This window comes from Primulina eburnea, chromosome 2, assembly GCF_022965805.1.
Source record: "Primulina eburnea isolate SZY01 chromosome 2, ASM2296580v1, whole genome shotgun sequence".
In the NCBI taxonomy this organism is placed as follows: Eukaryota; Viridiplantae; Streptophyta; class Magnoliopsida; order Lamiales; family Gesneriaceae; genus Primulina; species Primulina eburnea.
Genome location: NC_133102.1, coordinates 44,546,259 through 44,558,720, shown reverse-complemented (window position 1 = coordinate 44,558,720; position 12,462 = coordinate 44,546,259). Strand labels below are relative to the sequence as shown.

Below are 12,462 nucleotides of genomic sequence, written 5' to 3'. Positions count from 1 at the left end.
AGATAAGACATCAAGTTCGAAACCTAATTGTAACAAATATCGTCCAACTAAAAAGGCTAGCTCCATGTTAATTCATTTAATATGCGATAACATTGAGTGATGCTCTTCAAAAGAAGTCGGTATGTGCATGATGTTATTCAAAATACATTGATAAATGTGAATGGTGCAAGTTTGGTGCACTTTACAATTGTAATCAGCTTAATTTGCTCCGATGGTTGTACGCAAATTCTCCGATGCTCAAGTTCAGGACGGAAAAATAGGACTGAAAAAATATTAGTAGATGATAAAAGAAAAAAAAATTTGTTTTTTGTTTTTTGTCTAGTACTATCCCTTGAAGTTTTCTAATATTATTACAAAAAAGTCCAATTAATTTTAAAAATTACGACAACCTTAAAAATTGAAAATATGATTATCCTATTATTTGATTTTTGCTATATCTAAAAAAAAAACAGTAGAAATATGGAAAATTTTGAAAATAGTCAAAATTACAAGGGTATATGTGATATCTAAATTTTTAATGGCAAAAACTTGTGTGAGACGGTCTCACGGATCATATTTTGTGAGACGGATCTCTATTTGGGTCATCCATGAAAAATATACTTTTATGCTAAGTGTATTACTTTTTATTGTGAATATGAGTAAGATTGACCCGTCTCACAGATTAAGATCCGTGAGACGGTCTCACATAAGACCCATTCAATTTTAATATATGAAATCGTAATCTTTTTTTATTGTTTTAATTTGATTATATATAATTTAACAGACATTATTATCACACAAATTAAATTAATTAAAATGCATTCAAATTCGATAGTAATTTGAAATAAAATTTATAGAATATTAAAATTTTCAGTTTAATCTAAATGATTATTAAAACTTCTAGAAAATAACAATGAAAACATTAAAAATTACAATAAAAGGATTTTTCGTCAAGTTATAATATGTTTTTTAATAAAACGACAAAATTGGAATGTTATAGAAATCATTTACCAATACAATATTTTTTTATAAAATTATTTAATCAAGGAAATAATATGTAAGATAAGTAAAATTGCTAAGAAGATAATTATATATTTATAAATTCATTTTGATTTTTGTTGTAATGGTCATAACCAAGGGTGGATTGAATGCCATTTTATAACCCATTTATCAAAAGCCGTAAGAGCCCATTAATAGATTTTCCAGCCCAGTCCATTATAATAGAGCCCAGTAGCAATACAGTCCATAGGCAGTGCACCTTTAGCGACTGAAAAATATAATGCGCACGTTAGCGCATATCATTCACCAAAATTTTTTCCATACTGAACGCGGTTGCCTAGGGCTCCTCAAAATCTGTCACGCGACAAATATTCTGTCAGTACACATTATACTCATTGTTTCCTCGTACGCAAACAAGTTTTTTTACACATTGGTCGAGAATTTTGGATTTGGTGAAGCTCAAATGGTAAGAATTGCGAGCCATGTTGAAGATGAAGAAGCTCCCGATTGCTATTCTCCGATAGGTATACGAGCATGCTTGTATGTGTGTGTAGGTATCTAGTCCGGGTAATCAGGTCTGGTTTTGTTTATTTATGTGATTTGGGTTGTGGAATTTTGAAATTTGAGCAGAGGGGGTGAGACTGGATCAGAAGGTGGATGCTTCTCGATCGAAGCATTCGGAGACCGAGCAACGAAGGAGGAGCAAAATTAATGAGAGGTATGCGTGATTTTTTTTTTTTGTTGAGTTGCTGATTTTTTTATTTTTTATTTTTATCATTGTTTTGTACAAGTTTGTCATTTGTTTGGTTGCTAGTAATATGTTGGGCTCGTGGACGTTGAACTTTGGTGCGAGATGTTACAATTCTCATGTTTTTTTTAACTGTGCATTGAATGTGTTATTTTTCGGTTGGGAGTTGGAAGCCTGGTTTTGGACTATTGTAGTATATGCATGTGTTTAATTTGGGATGGAGACGACCATTTTGATTGTGAGACCTCAATTTTTGTTTTTGCATCATAAGTATCTTCTTGGGTGGAGATTGTTGTAAATTTTTTGCACTGCAGATTTCAGATTTTGAGGGATTTAGTTCCGGAAAATGATCAGAAGAGAGATAAGGCTTCATTACTGCTGGAGGTTTGTTATCTCCTTTTACAGTTCAATATTTGAATGTTTCGGTACAATGCTAATAAGCTGTATCTATACAGGTTATACAGTACATTCAGTTTTTACAGGAGCAGTTACAAATGTATGAGGGATCTGATCAAGGTTGGAGTCCAGAGCCAACAACGAAGTTGGCACCATGGGTAAAATATACATGCTCTTTGATTTTCCTTTGATGCTGCACAAGTGAGTTTTTTTCCCATTTTTTGGGTCTTACTATTGGCTTCATGTAGTTTTCACCTACAATCTCTGCAAAATGACGTGACCTTAAATTTTTGAGCATATTGGATTTATTTCTCATTCCCGTAATTTTGGCTGACTGCGTCAAGTTGTGTTATGATATTCTATCCGTGTGTGAGCACCACAATTGAGAAATGACCAGATTGAAAGTGGAATAGCATGACTATCATATAGTTGATTATAACAGGCGCCATCATCTTTTGAATTGCTTAGTCAAAAAAAATTATTGTCCATTACTTATGGTTGACATGACAGAAAATCAATTCTGGACCAGTTGAAAGCTTCCTTGATCAAATTCAGCTCGAGAAGCATATATCTGTGCATGAAGACAATGGTGTTCTCAACCCTTTACGTCATGTACGGAACTCCGTAGAATCTGAGTTGATTGGATCTAGCTTGTATAAATCAACAGATAACCTACCTATTGCAACAAATCAACCTACTCTTCTTAACCTGCCAACTAAAGCAGCAACATTTGAGGGTATGTCTGGTCGGTCTCATCAAGAATGTTTTCCTGACGTTGAGCAATTTACCCAGCTTTCGCAATCCCAATCATGGCCAGGGAGCTCATCTGTGAATGATTACTCTTTTCCTATCTGCAATACGAACGAGAATGAACCAAAAATTGAAAGTGAGGAAGCCAGTCACTCAAGTACTTGCTCTCAACTGTAAGCACCCATTTTGGAAAGAAAAGGAAATTGATCTATGGACATGACATATGCCCAATTACTCATGTTTATTTATTTTTCTTGGAAAACTGCATTTGGCGCTGTTAATTATTCGATACATGCTATTGATATTTGTGGGTTTTGTATTTCTATAACAATGATCATGGTGGATACGTACTGAAATAAATGCTCTAATAATGCACCATGTATCAACATTTAGCAAATATTTGGTGTGCATATGTGAACTGGTTGGATTCATGCTTAGATATGTGATTCTTTCTTGGCAATTTGAGTTGATATTTTTTATTGGATTTTTACATGCGGATGATACATGGATAGCAAGTCTCTTTATAATTTTACAAAGTTTATAATTTTGATGTATAGGGGTGTAATGTAACCATTTCACTGATAAAAAGCTTTTAAAATGAAGATTTTATTTACTTCTGATGTGGTTTTTTAACATCTTTTTGTTAAAGGAGATCATTTTCCTAAATATTTTTGTACCTGATCTCTGTTTTTCCCATTATGGATGGGAGATTTCATGAAAATAGTAGTTACATATTTTTGGAGTTAATGCTTATTTTGTTGTTGACAGGATATTGAGTTCTTTGAAGTACGCTCTACAATCATCTGGAGTGGATTTATCTCAGGCCAGCATTTCAGTGCAACTTGATGTTGGCAAACAAATAAATGATAGAAGTACCATGGCAAAGTTCAGAATGAAGGTTCTTCCATCTTATTACTAAGCTATATTTTAACTTTTGACTCCCCTGTGCTTCCCTATGTTTGCCTGCTACTTGATCAAATGATTCTCAAGTGACTGGCCCAAACATCTCCGGAAACTTCGATGGTATTCCGATATAGATTCCGTAATCATATCACATAATCTCTTCGAGTGACTGTTGGCTCCTACAATTGTCTGGAAAAGGGGAAAGCAAGAAAAAGAAACACAAGGAAAACAGGAAATAGAAAATGGGGAATCCAGAATGGTCGAAGCCCAGGATAGGAGAACTTGTCAAATTTTATTACCTGTAAAAAATAACCATCTAGCATATTTATCCTCACCTGGCCAATTGATAAGTGCATCAATGATTTCTAATTACAATAACATTGTCAAAGACTTGAATGAATTTATAACTTATCTGTATTAATTTATATTCCCAACATTAATATTGTATCATAATCAAAGATCAATTAACATTCGAACTTGGAATGTACTCCTTGAGATGCAAACTCTACATCTGTTGGAAAAATTTTATGTTCTCAGTCTTGAACTGCACAAATTAGAAGTACGGGGAAAAGGTTCTTATGAATGACTGCATGCTTGTGATTTCAGTACTTGGACATTTTCTCCATCTGCGGAAACTGTCCACGGTCTATTATGATCCTGTTGGATTACCTCATGTCATTGTAACTTCAAAGATTTTAGTTTTTCCAAATCGGATCTACTTTTATATGCTTGAACTCTTACCGTTTTCCTACTGATTTAGGGGGATCAAAGTCCACCTGGCCATGTTTCTGTTGCTCCTGGGAACGAACATCCTCATAAAAAATTCAGAGTTGACGAAAGCTAGTGCAATGCCCCCAGACAAATGTACATGCTCATGCTCTTCTGAAAGGAGTTTTCATCAGGTTTTAGCATATTATGTACTCTTTTTCTATTTTTTGCCTTGTGTCATTCTTCTATGTAACTTCACAGATTTTAGTTTTTCCAAATCGAATCTACTTTTATATGCTTGGACTCTTACCGTTTTCCTACTTATTCAGGATAATCATAGTCCACCTTGCCTTGTTTCTGTGGCTCCTGGGAACGAACATCCTCATAAAAGGTTCAGAGTTGACGAAAGCTAGTGCAATGCCCCCTGACAAATGTACATGCTCACGATCTTCTGAAAAGAGTTTTCATCAGGTTTTAGCATATTATGTTCTTTTTTTCTATTTTGGTAGGCTTCCGTTTCTTTATGGCTAGACTTCCGTAAGAGGGCAATTGCATTTGCTTAACTTGGGTAGTTGAGTACTTGGTCACCTATCACTCCGAATATTACGAACTCAGGCTATATATATCGAGCATTTGCCGTATTGCTGCACCTTTTGGCCTATATTTATTTCAAACTTTTAACAATAATACAGGTGTGGAGAAATGAAGGTTATAAAATCGGTGAAATTGCATTTATTTTATTCGGTGGAGCAGCTTATAATTTATTTTCTTGACAAAATATCTCATTTCAACTTTTATGAGAACTTTTTACGTTCGAAGAGTTGCTATTTGGAACTTCCAGATTAAATTCTGAAAAATATTAGAGGTTTTAATTGTGAGAAAGTATCAGTTCAAATTTGAGCCTTGTGTTCAATTCCAGTTAATCCCGAACAGCCAAGCTGGCTCTTATGTAGCCCAAACAGTTGCATAAGGTAATGGACAAATGCAATACACAATTTCCAATCCCTGAAATAATAGCATTCCATCTGTACAGCCGAAGTAGACCGAAAATGTCCAAAAAATTAATGTATATGCATGTAAAATTTCCATAGGTTTAGAACAAGGGGTTAATCTAATTTAACCCTCTTGAACTCTTCTTCAATTTCCCACCATCCTTGGTGGACTAAATATATGCATAAGAATCGAGAATATGATCGATGGATCACAAACTTCTTGGCATTTTATCCAACGGTGGTAAGCATTCTTCTGGGTTGGCATAAAAGTAATCTTCTTCCTTGGGTCTATTCTCCATGGAAACACGCTTCTTTAGACTCCCTGCTCGGTCTTCCGAATGAGCTTCTCTCACATAAGCTGAGAACTCATCCCAACTCAATGATCCATCATTGTATCTATCAATTAAACCTACCAAAACTCGTCTGTTCAGGAGAATCGTCTTCTTGAAACCTAGATATCTGGATTGTTTCAAATGATAACACAACCTTCATTAATCCAAATGTAATGAATCAATCCTAAATGAGACGCTCAGTTGAATAGCAGCACAAAACTATAAGAGATACTGATCCAATAATACATAAAAGAACAAACCTGCGGTGCCCTTCAACAAGTTTAGCCATATTTCCATCATAAGTGGGAACAAATACATCACTTTCCAAAGATACAAAATAATCCAGAGCAGCCATTTGAGATGAATGATTCTTGAGAAACTTCAAGTCTGATGCTTCCAACAATGTCTCCTTGTTAACCTATCGCACAAAAATCATTACTAATGAATGTGCTTTAAAATTAGGCTTAAGGATGGACCCAGAAAGGGGCGAGCTGAGGCAGACTGTAGTTTACCCCTAAAACATAACCATGTAGCCCCTCAACAAATTTTCTGGATCCATCCCTATTGAAAGCTCAAGCTTGATTCTTTTACTCACAAGATTTGGAAATGCTGCCTTCAGACTTCTCAATCTCCTCGTTCCACCATATATCTCTCCAGAAGCGATATACACTTGAGTGTTACTCTCAATACCGAGTGCAGTTAGTACTAGAGCAGTTTCTTCGGGCGTCAGAGGACATAAACCTTCCTTTCTTTTGAGTTTGGGATCTATGACTTTCTCCTTCCACCAAGAGTTAGCAAATCTAGTCGTAGATTGTTTCTACAGTCAGTATGATAATACGAATCACTGCATTTTAGTCAAAACAGAAACATTTTTTTACCTCATTGTAGTGAGTTCATTCACCTCCTCAGTGTTGCAACCTCGAGTACAGCCAGAAAAAGACAACATATCCATTTCATATCTTAGATGCAGGACAAGGAATGGGCCATTTAGCCTTCTCAGAATTTTTCTACCCAATTCCTCAATTTGGGAAGTAAATCTTAGAGAATGGAAATTTACTTTACATCTCAGCTTTTGAATCTCGAGTGGTAGCCTGTTGTTAGCTAGCCGAGCATCAGTTCTGTTCAGATGCACTACTTTATATTTTTTAAGAAGTGGAAGAATCTGTCCACAAATGTCACAGCATTAATTTCTATAACTAGCCAGGATGATATCATTATCACACCTTTTTTTTAAAACACCAACCTGTTTATGGTAGTAAGAAATATTTGACCAGCTGACGGGTGCTAGCTCGTAAAACTTTCCTAGATCAACTCTACTTTTAAGTTTTGAAGGAAGCTCTTTGAGTATCTGGACCTCATCCCTCAAAGATGTGATGAAATGGTCAACATCGAATATATCCTTAAAATCACTGCGAAGCAGGTAAAAAAGTTAGTAACAAATATAAGCATATAACGAATTGAGACGAAAATTGCATGGCATTCACGTCTATGTACCTTGAATCTGCCCAAAATGATGTTTTATCCAATTCTGGGACAAGAAGAGTTATGTTAAGATATTTGGCAATAGCAACCATGTCACATATCTGCAAATGCAGGAGCAAGAGCAAGTGAGAAACCAACAACTCAAACGAGTTTGGAGAAGCCACATGTTAAAGTTAACATACTGCCGCTCTCATTTGGTTGAGTCCTCCATTGCAAGAAACAAGTAGATGACCATTGTTCTTGTATGATCCTGGCAACAACATAAACTGAATTCAAAAAATAATTTGAAAATACCACATGAAACCCAGCCGGAACAATATAGATATTATTTGGTATGTGGTATGGAATGAACAAATGGTATGCATTTGTAATACGAGTGATAAAACTGATTAGAAATAGGTCATTTATGTAACCTGATTAGAACAAAAAAACTTTTGATATTACTGGAAGTTTAAATATCTTATACTACATTAACAAGAGAAAGAACAAGAACCAGCGGCTCACTCTTTGGAGGTAGATGCACTTTTGGTTGGACAAAAGACTTACTTTCCTCCGTGTGCTTATCTGGTGAACTAACATAAGAAGGCCAATCTTTTAGCAACTTTGCCCCCCTAAAGTCCCCTACCGCCACCAATTGAATCACACAAGTCCATAGTGATAAAATCGCGATCGCCCTCAAAATCCAGAGCTTCATTCTACCACGACACGCTTTCAAAAGCATGGTTTTTTTCACTTTAGCTTCACCCAAAAACTTCATCATGCTCAAATCTGAAGACCGCAATCTCTCTTTTTTCTTCTCATTACTATCTTCCTGTCTACATGAGTAATATACAACTAACCTGGGATTAAAATGATATCAAATTATAGTTCTTGCGAGAAAGATAGTGAAAAACAGGGAACAAGCACACAATAAACGAAGGTTGTTAAAAGAGAGGCTAAATATTAAAGATAATGGACTAGTTTTGAACTTTAATGCTAAATTTACGCAGAAAAAGAGGGTAATGTACACACTCCTTGAATACCCAGAAAACAGAAATGAATTAATTGCGTTCAGAATCTTGAAATAAGGATTCATTAATCTCTCACTTTATTAAAGCTCCACGCAGTGTGATTGATATACTTGGTTTCCAGGACAGTGGTTGAAATCTTGAATGTAAATGGACCAGACAGGAAATGGTTTTTGAAACTGCGCAGACCCTTTCCAAGATTCGGGATAAAGATTGGGTTACCGATCAAACTCCGCCGGAAAAGCGTGGATGGAAGTCAAGACTCAAGTCAAGACTCCGCAGAGAGAAGAAACTGGCAATCGCAGTATTGTTTACCCGTCTGTCATGTAACGTGTGTAATCGCAAATCTTCACACCATCTTTCAAATATTTAAACATTTCATTTATCTTCTAATCTTTTGGATAAAAAAAGATAGATACAATATATATAAGCCATTTAAATCTAATCTAAAATAAAAAAAAACAAGATTTAAAGGTAGTGAGAAAGTATATCCATTAAATCATTAAAATCATATCTTAATTATTATTATATTATTATTTATTATTATATTTAGTAAATGCATGACTTATGAGTTATGGAGCCTTTTCTTTCGACAAATTGCCTAATTAAATTTCCATGTCTTGCTACCGCAACTCCAAATCTGACACATTCAAGATTACGAAATATATTATAAAATTTGAATCGGCTTCCAGTAAAAATTTTTATCACGAAGAAGAAAATTTCAAAGTCAAATTGCTAATAATACAAAACACAAAAATACAATTAATTTTCTCAATACATACATGCATTTTGCTAAGTGTCACTCATTTATTAGATGTGATGAAGTTGCGTCACCTCATTAGTGGATATTGAGGTGAACGAGCGGACATATATCAAAACTGTATTTATATATTTTAGATATACAAGATCTATTTTTTAAAAAAAAAAATAAGATAAGGGTTTTTAAAAAAATGAAATCATTAGTGAATCCATTTAAATTTAACTAACTAATATCAAGATCTGGATGAGAAGATTGGAATCTGATATAGATTTGGATTGTAAGTATAGCCTAAACAAGAGAAGACGTACATATAATATATTTAAAATTTAAAAGCAAAATATGAAAAATGTTGATATTTATTTTCCAATATAGATTGGTGTTGAAAAGAAAATATAAGCTTGTCAAATGTCGACCTAATTATCATAGAAACCGATCGATCAATAAAATCAAACCGCGTATAAAATCTGCTTAAAACACCACGTTATAATAGAAAGCCTCATCACACATAATTTCGGGGAATGAAAAAGTGTACATGCATACAAAAGAAATTGTACATACATTGTGTACACGTTTATTTACGATTTTGGTTTTTATATTATTAAATTTCAATTTTAGTAATCTATTTTAGGTTTTTTCGATAATTTTAAAAAATTTTATAAGACTGAGTGCTTGTCGTTTACCAAAAGCTATAGCTAGTAGTAATGGTGCAACTCAAATATTTTAAATCGCACAACAGCTCAAGCACCACGGTTCGACCTGGTCTACCAAGCAAGGACAATTATTGCACACAACAATATCCCTCCCAATAATTACACTCTTTGCAATCAATGAGAATCGAACCCGTGACATTGGCTCTGATACCAATTGTAGGACATAGCGCTTGCCGCTTTACCAAAAGCTATAGCTGGTGGTAATGATGCAACTCAAATATTTTAAACCGCACAAGCAGTTCAAGCACCACGGTTCGATCGCTCTACCAAACAAAAATAATTATTGCACCCAACGATTTTTTCGACATGATACTGATGTAGCTTAAATGACAAAAGTTGTTGAAATTTGAAAGATTAACACAAAAAAATATTAATAGTTATACAAACATCGTGCGGCAAGAGTACTAGTAATAATAATTATCCAATTGCCCGCATGGGCTTAGCTCAGTTGGTCAACATCAGTAAATCTTGGAGCAATGACCAGGGATCGAGTCTCGCAAGCGACAGTGTGGGAGTTAAATTTCCTCTAATGAGGGGGAGCTCTTTGTGCGCGGCGTAGCATAAGGTCTAGCTGCTGCTGGTTGGCTGAGTCACCATAATTTACCTCTTCTCACAATCATGTCGGGCCGGGAGTGAGGGGTGCCTAATGTGAGTTATTTCACCTTTTGGAGCAATAATAATTATCCAATCATTTAAATTATTGCGACAAGGCATATCGGACCTTATTATATGATGATTATATTTTGATATAAAAATTAATTTTTTTATAATTATAATTATAATAATGATACGAGATTAATGTGAATAATTACAGATTACCATCCATGTTAATGGGCTATTTAAAATTTGATATTTCAATAGATAATAAATGGGCCTATTGATTTCAACCCAGATGTATATGGGCTTAAAGCCCAAATAGGCATTTAGATTTCAGTTCCTAGCGTTTATCCCCACCGTCTAGGTTTTGGTCTGGTGTTTTGCTCTGGATATATTCACAGTTATAATTGGTCATTCACAGTTACAGAGCAAGAGAAGATGAGGAAGCTTAAGTTTCATGAGAAGAAGCTATTGAAAAAAGTAGATTTCTTGGAATGGAAGAGAGAACTGAGAAGGTGGGCACAGAGAGAACATGGTTATGCATCGGTACCACGTCACGGGCAGAGACGACTATAAAAAGTATTTCTCGCGATTTAATTTCGAATTTATGTTGCGGGACTACTAAATTTTCTGAATATTGGTGCATATCTTGATGTATCATTTTTTTTGCTGGAAAAAAAATGTTTCTGCTTTTTTGTTATTGACATTTGGTGGATTGCATGATTCTTTTAGGTATTCGAGCTTGTGTAGAATGGTGCAGAAACTTGTGAATATTTTGAAACAGATGGATCCGAGGGACCGTTATCGGATTGAGATGACTGATGGCCTTCTTGAAAAGCTGTAAGTTTTACTCGTGAAATCTGATTTTTAATGCTTCGTAGTAGTTAACATGTGCTCGTATGAATGTAAGAGAAAATGTTTGTTCATGATTATGTTGAAACGAGCTTTCGGATTAGTTGAAACGGCTCTAATTTGAAAAATAAACTAAGAAGGCCAAATTTATGCCTAGTAGTCAATTGTCATGTAAGATTCTTTATTTCGAACAGAGCATGTAGCCATTTGTGACCAGTTTGGGTCTTGTGGTGGAACTGTGGTGGTGGAAGGGACTCAATTTGCCATGTAATTTATTGGACAAAGGACCTCATGTCTCTCTTTTTTTCAAAAGTTGAGTGGGGTACTATGCAACATGCATCAATTGCAGTTGAATCACATGAAACCTAATATCGCTTGGACTTGGATAATCTCATGGCATTGAATGCGGATAGTGTGGGTTGCAGGTTGTAGCAAATGTGTATTTTTTTTTCACTTGGTGATGCAGCTAAAAACCGACTGTCCCGGACATCATAGTGGCAGAGCTTTTGCTTCACTTTTGTAGGAGTATCTGTGTCCACTATAATGTGTGTTAAATAACAAGAGAGTGGAAATATATATTTGATTATTTTTATTTTGCATCGATTCAGTTACAGCATGTGTGTGATACCATCTCGAAAAAGTTTGGCTTTGTGTGAACGCTTGTCGGTATCATCCTTTTGCCGGTAAGCAGGCTGTACCATGTAGTTTATTGCCGTGCCTCAAACAATGACAGGCAGATGATATTGGTGCTATTTTGTTTGTATATATGTGCTTGCTTCAGGCGTAGGCTTGCAACTGTCATGGTGCAGTTGAAGTTCGCAGAACGCTTAAAAGAAGCAGTAACATATATTGAGCAAGGGCATACTCGCGTGGGACCAGATATGGTTACAGACCCTGCATTCCTCGTCACAAGGAATATGCAAGATTTCATTACATGGGTTGATACGTCAAAGATAAGGAGGAAGGTCCTGGAATACAATGAGAAGCTGGATGACTTTGACTCAATGAACTGAGAGTTCCTTTACAAATTGATTTCTCGGATCATATAATGGTTTATACGTGAGTGAGTACTGTGGCACTATAAGCTTTGTTTGTCTTAGCTTGAAATTTGTAGTGTCAACTTTGTGATAAGTTTCAGATCTGAGAATTAAGCTTAAGGCTCTTTTTAACGTATCTGGAGATGGGAATGATCTTTTTGAATAGTGCATACGATAGTACATACGAGCAGATGGAACAAACAAATTAAC

At 35.2% G+C, this 12,462-nt stretch overlaps 3 protein-coding genes across 5 annotated transcripts; 2 read left to right on the top strand and 1 right to left on the bottom strand.

Annotated features, from left to right (window-relative positions):
• Positions 1-1,255: 1,255 nt before the first annotated feature.
• On the top strand, positions 1,256-5,132 carry LOC140823552 (transcription factor BIM3-like). 3 transcript variants are annotated; one of them, XR_012116235.1, is made up of 9 exons: positions 1,256-1,502; positions 1,609-1,696; positions 2,041-2,110; positions 2,182-2,280; positions 2,633-2,858; positions 2,940-3,045; positions 3,641-3,770; positions 4,536-4,677; positions 4,813-5,132. XR_012116235.1 is itself a non-coding variant. In XM_073184954.1 (7 exons), the coding sequence occupies exons 1-7, from the start codon at positions 1,259-1,261 to the stop codon at positions 4,894-4,896; spliced, it is 1,128 nt and encodes a 375-aa protein (XP_073041055.1). In that variant the 5' UTR covers positions 1,256-1,258; the 3' UTR covers positions 4,897-5,132. The 3 variants fall into 3 exon arrangements, 1 of the variants encoding a protein (XP_073041055.1); XR_012116234.1 differs by having other exon boundaries at positions 2,633-3,045; XM_073184954.1 differs by lacking the exon at positions 4,536-4,677 and having other exon boundaries at positions 2,633-3,045.
• Positions 5,133-5,363: 231 nt separating this feature from the next.
• On the bottom strand, positions 5,364-8,678 carry LOC140823551 (rhamnogalacturonan I rhamnosyltransferase 1-like). The gene is made up of 9 exons (XM_073184953.1): positions 8,376-8,678; positions 7,794-8,128; positions 7,472-7,539; positions 7,302-7,390; positions 7,051-7,216; positions 6,686-6,969; positions 6,403-6,607; positions 6,068-6,225; positions 5,364-5,934 (listed from the first exon to the last, which is right to left on the bottom strand). The coding sequence occupies exons 2-9, from the start codon at positions 8,047-8,049 to the stop codon at positions 5,685-5,687; spliced, it is 1,476 nt and encodes a 491-aa protein (XP_073041054.1). The 5' UTR covers positions 8,050-8,128; positions 8,376-8,678; the 3' UTR covers positions 5,364-5,684.
• A 2,038-nt stretch (positions 8,679-10,716) lies between these two features.
• Positions 10,717-12,388, top strand: LOC140823550 (uncharacterized). The gene is given in 5 exon segments (XM_073184952.1): positions 10,717-10,873; positions 10,875-10,942; positions 11,096-11,203; positions 11,824-11,898; positions 11,997-12,388. Coding segments are annotated over 5 exon segments (555 nt in total). The 5' UTR covers positions 10,717-10,801; the 3' UTR covers positions 12,229-12,388.
• The last annotated feature ends 74 nt before the right edge of the window (positions 12,389-12,462 follow it).

Excerpts from the sequence above, each read along its gene's own strand:
- LOC140823552 (XM_073184954.1), top strand. The coding sequence starts at position 1,259 with ATGCGCACGTTAGCGCATATCATTCACCAAAATTTTTTCCATACTGAA. Across the intron at positions 1,503-1,608 it reads CGATTGCTATTCTCCGATAG|AGGGGGTGAGACTGGATCAG; the intron begins GTATACGAGCAT and ends AAATTTGAGCAG. Across the intron at positions 3,046-3,640 it reads TCAAGTACTTGCTCTCAACT|GATATTGAGTTCTTTGAAGT; the intron begins GTAAGCACCCAT and ends TGTTGTTGACAG.
- LOC140823551 (XM_073184953.1), bottom strand. The coding sequence starts at position 8,049 with ATGATGAAGTTTTTGGGTGAAGCTAAAGTGAAAAAAACCATGCTTTTG. Across the intron at positions 7,540-7,793 it reads AGTGCATCTACCTCCAAAGA|GATCATACAAGAACAATGGT; the intron begins GTGAGCCGCTGG and ends TGTTGTTGCCAG. Across the intron at positions 5,935-6,067 it reads CTTGTTGAAGGGCACCGCAG|ATATCTAGGTTTCAAGAAGA; the intron begins GTTTGTTCTTTT and ends GAAACAATCCAG.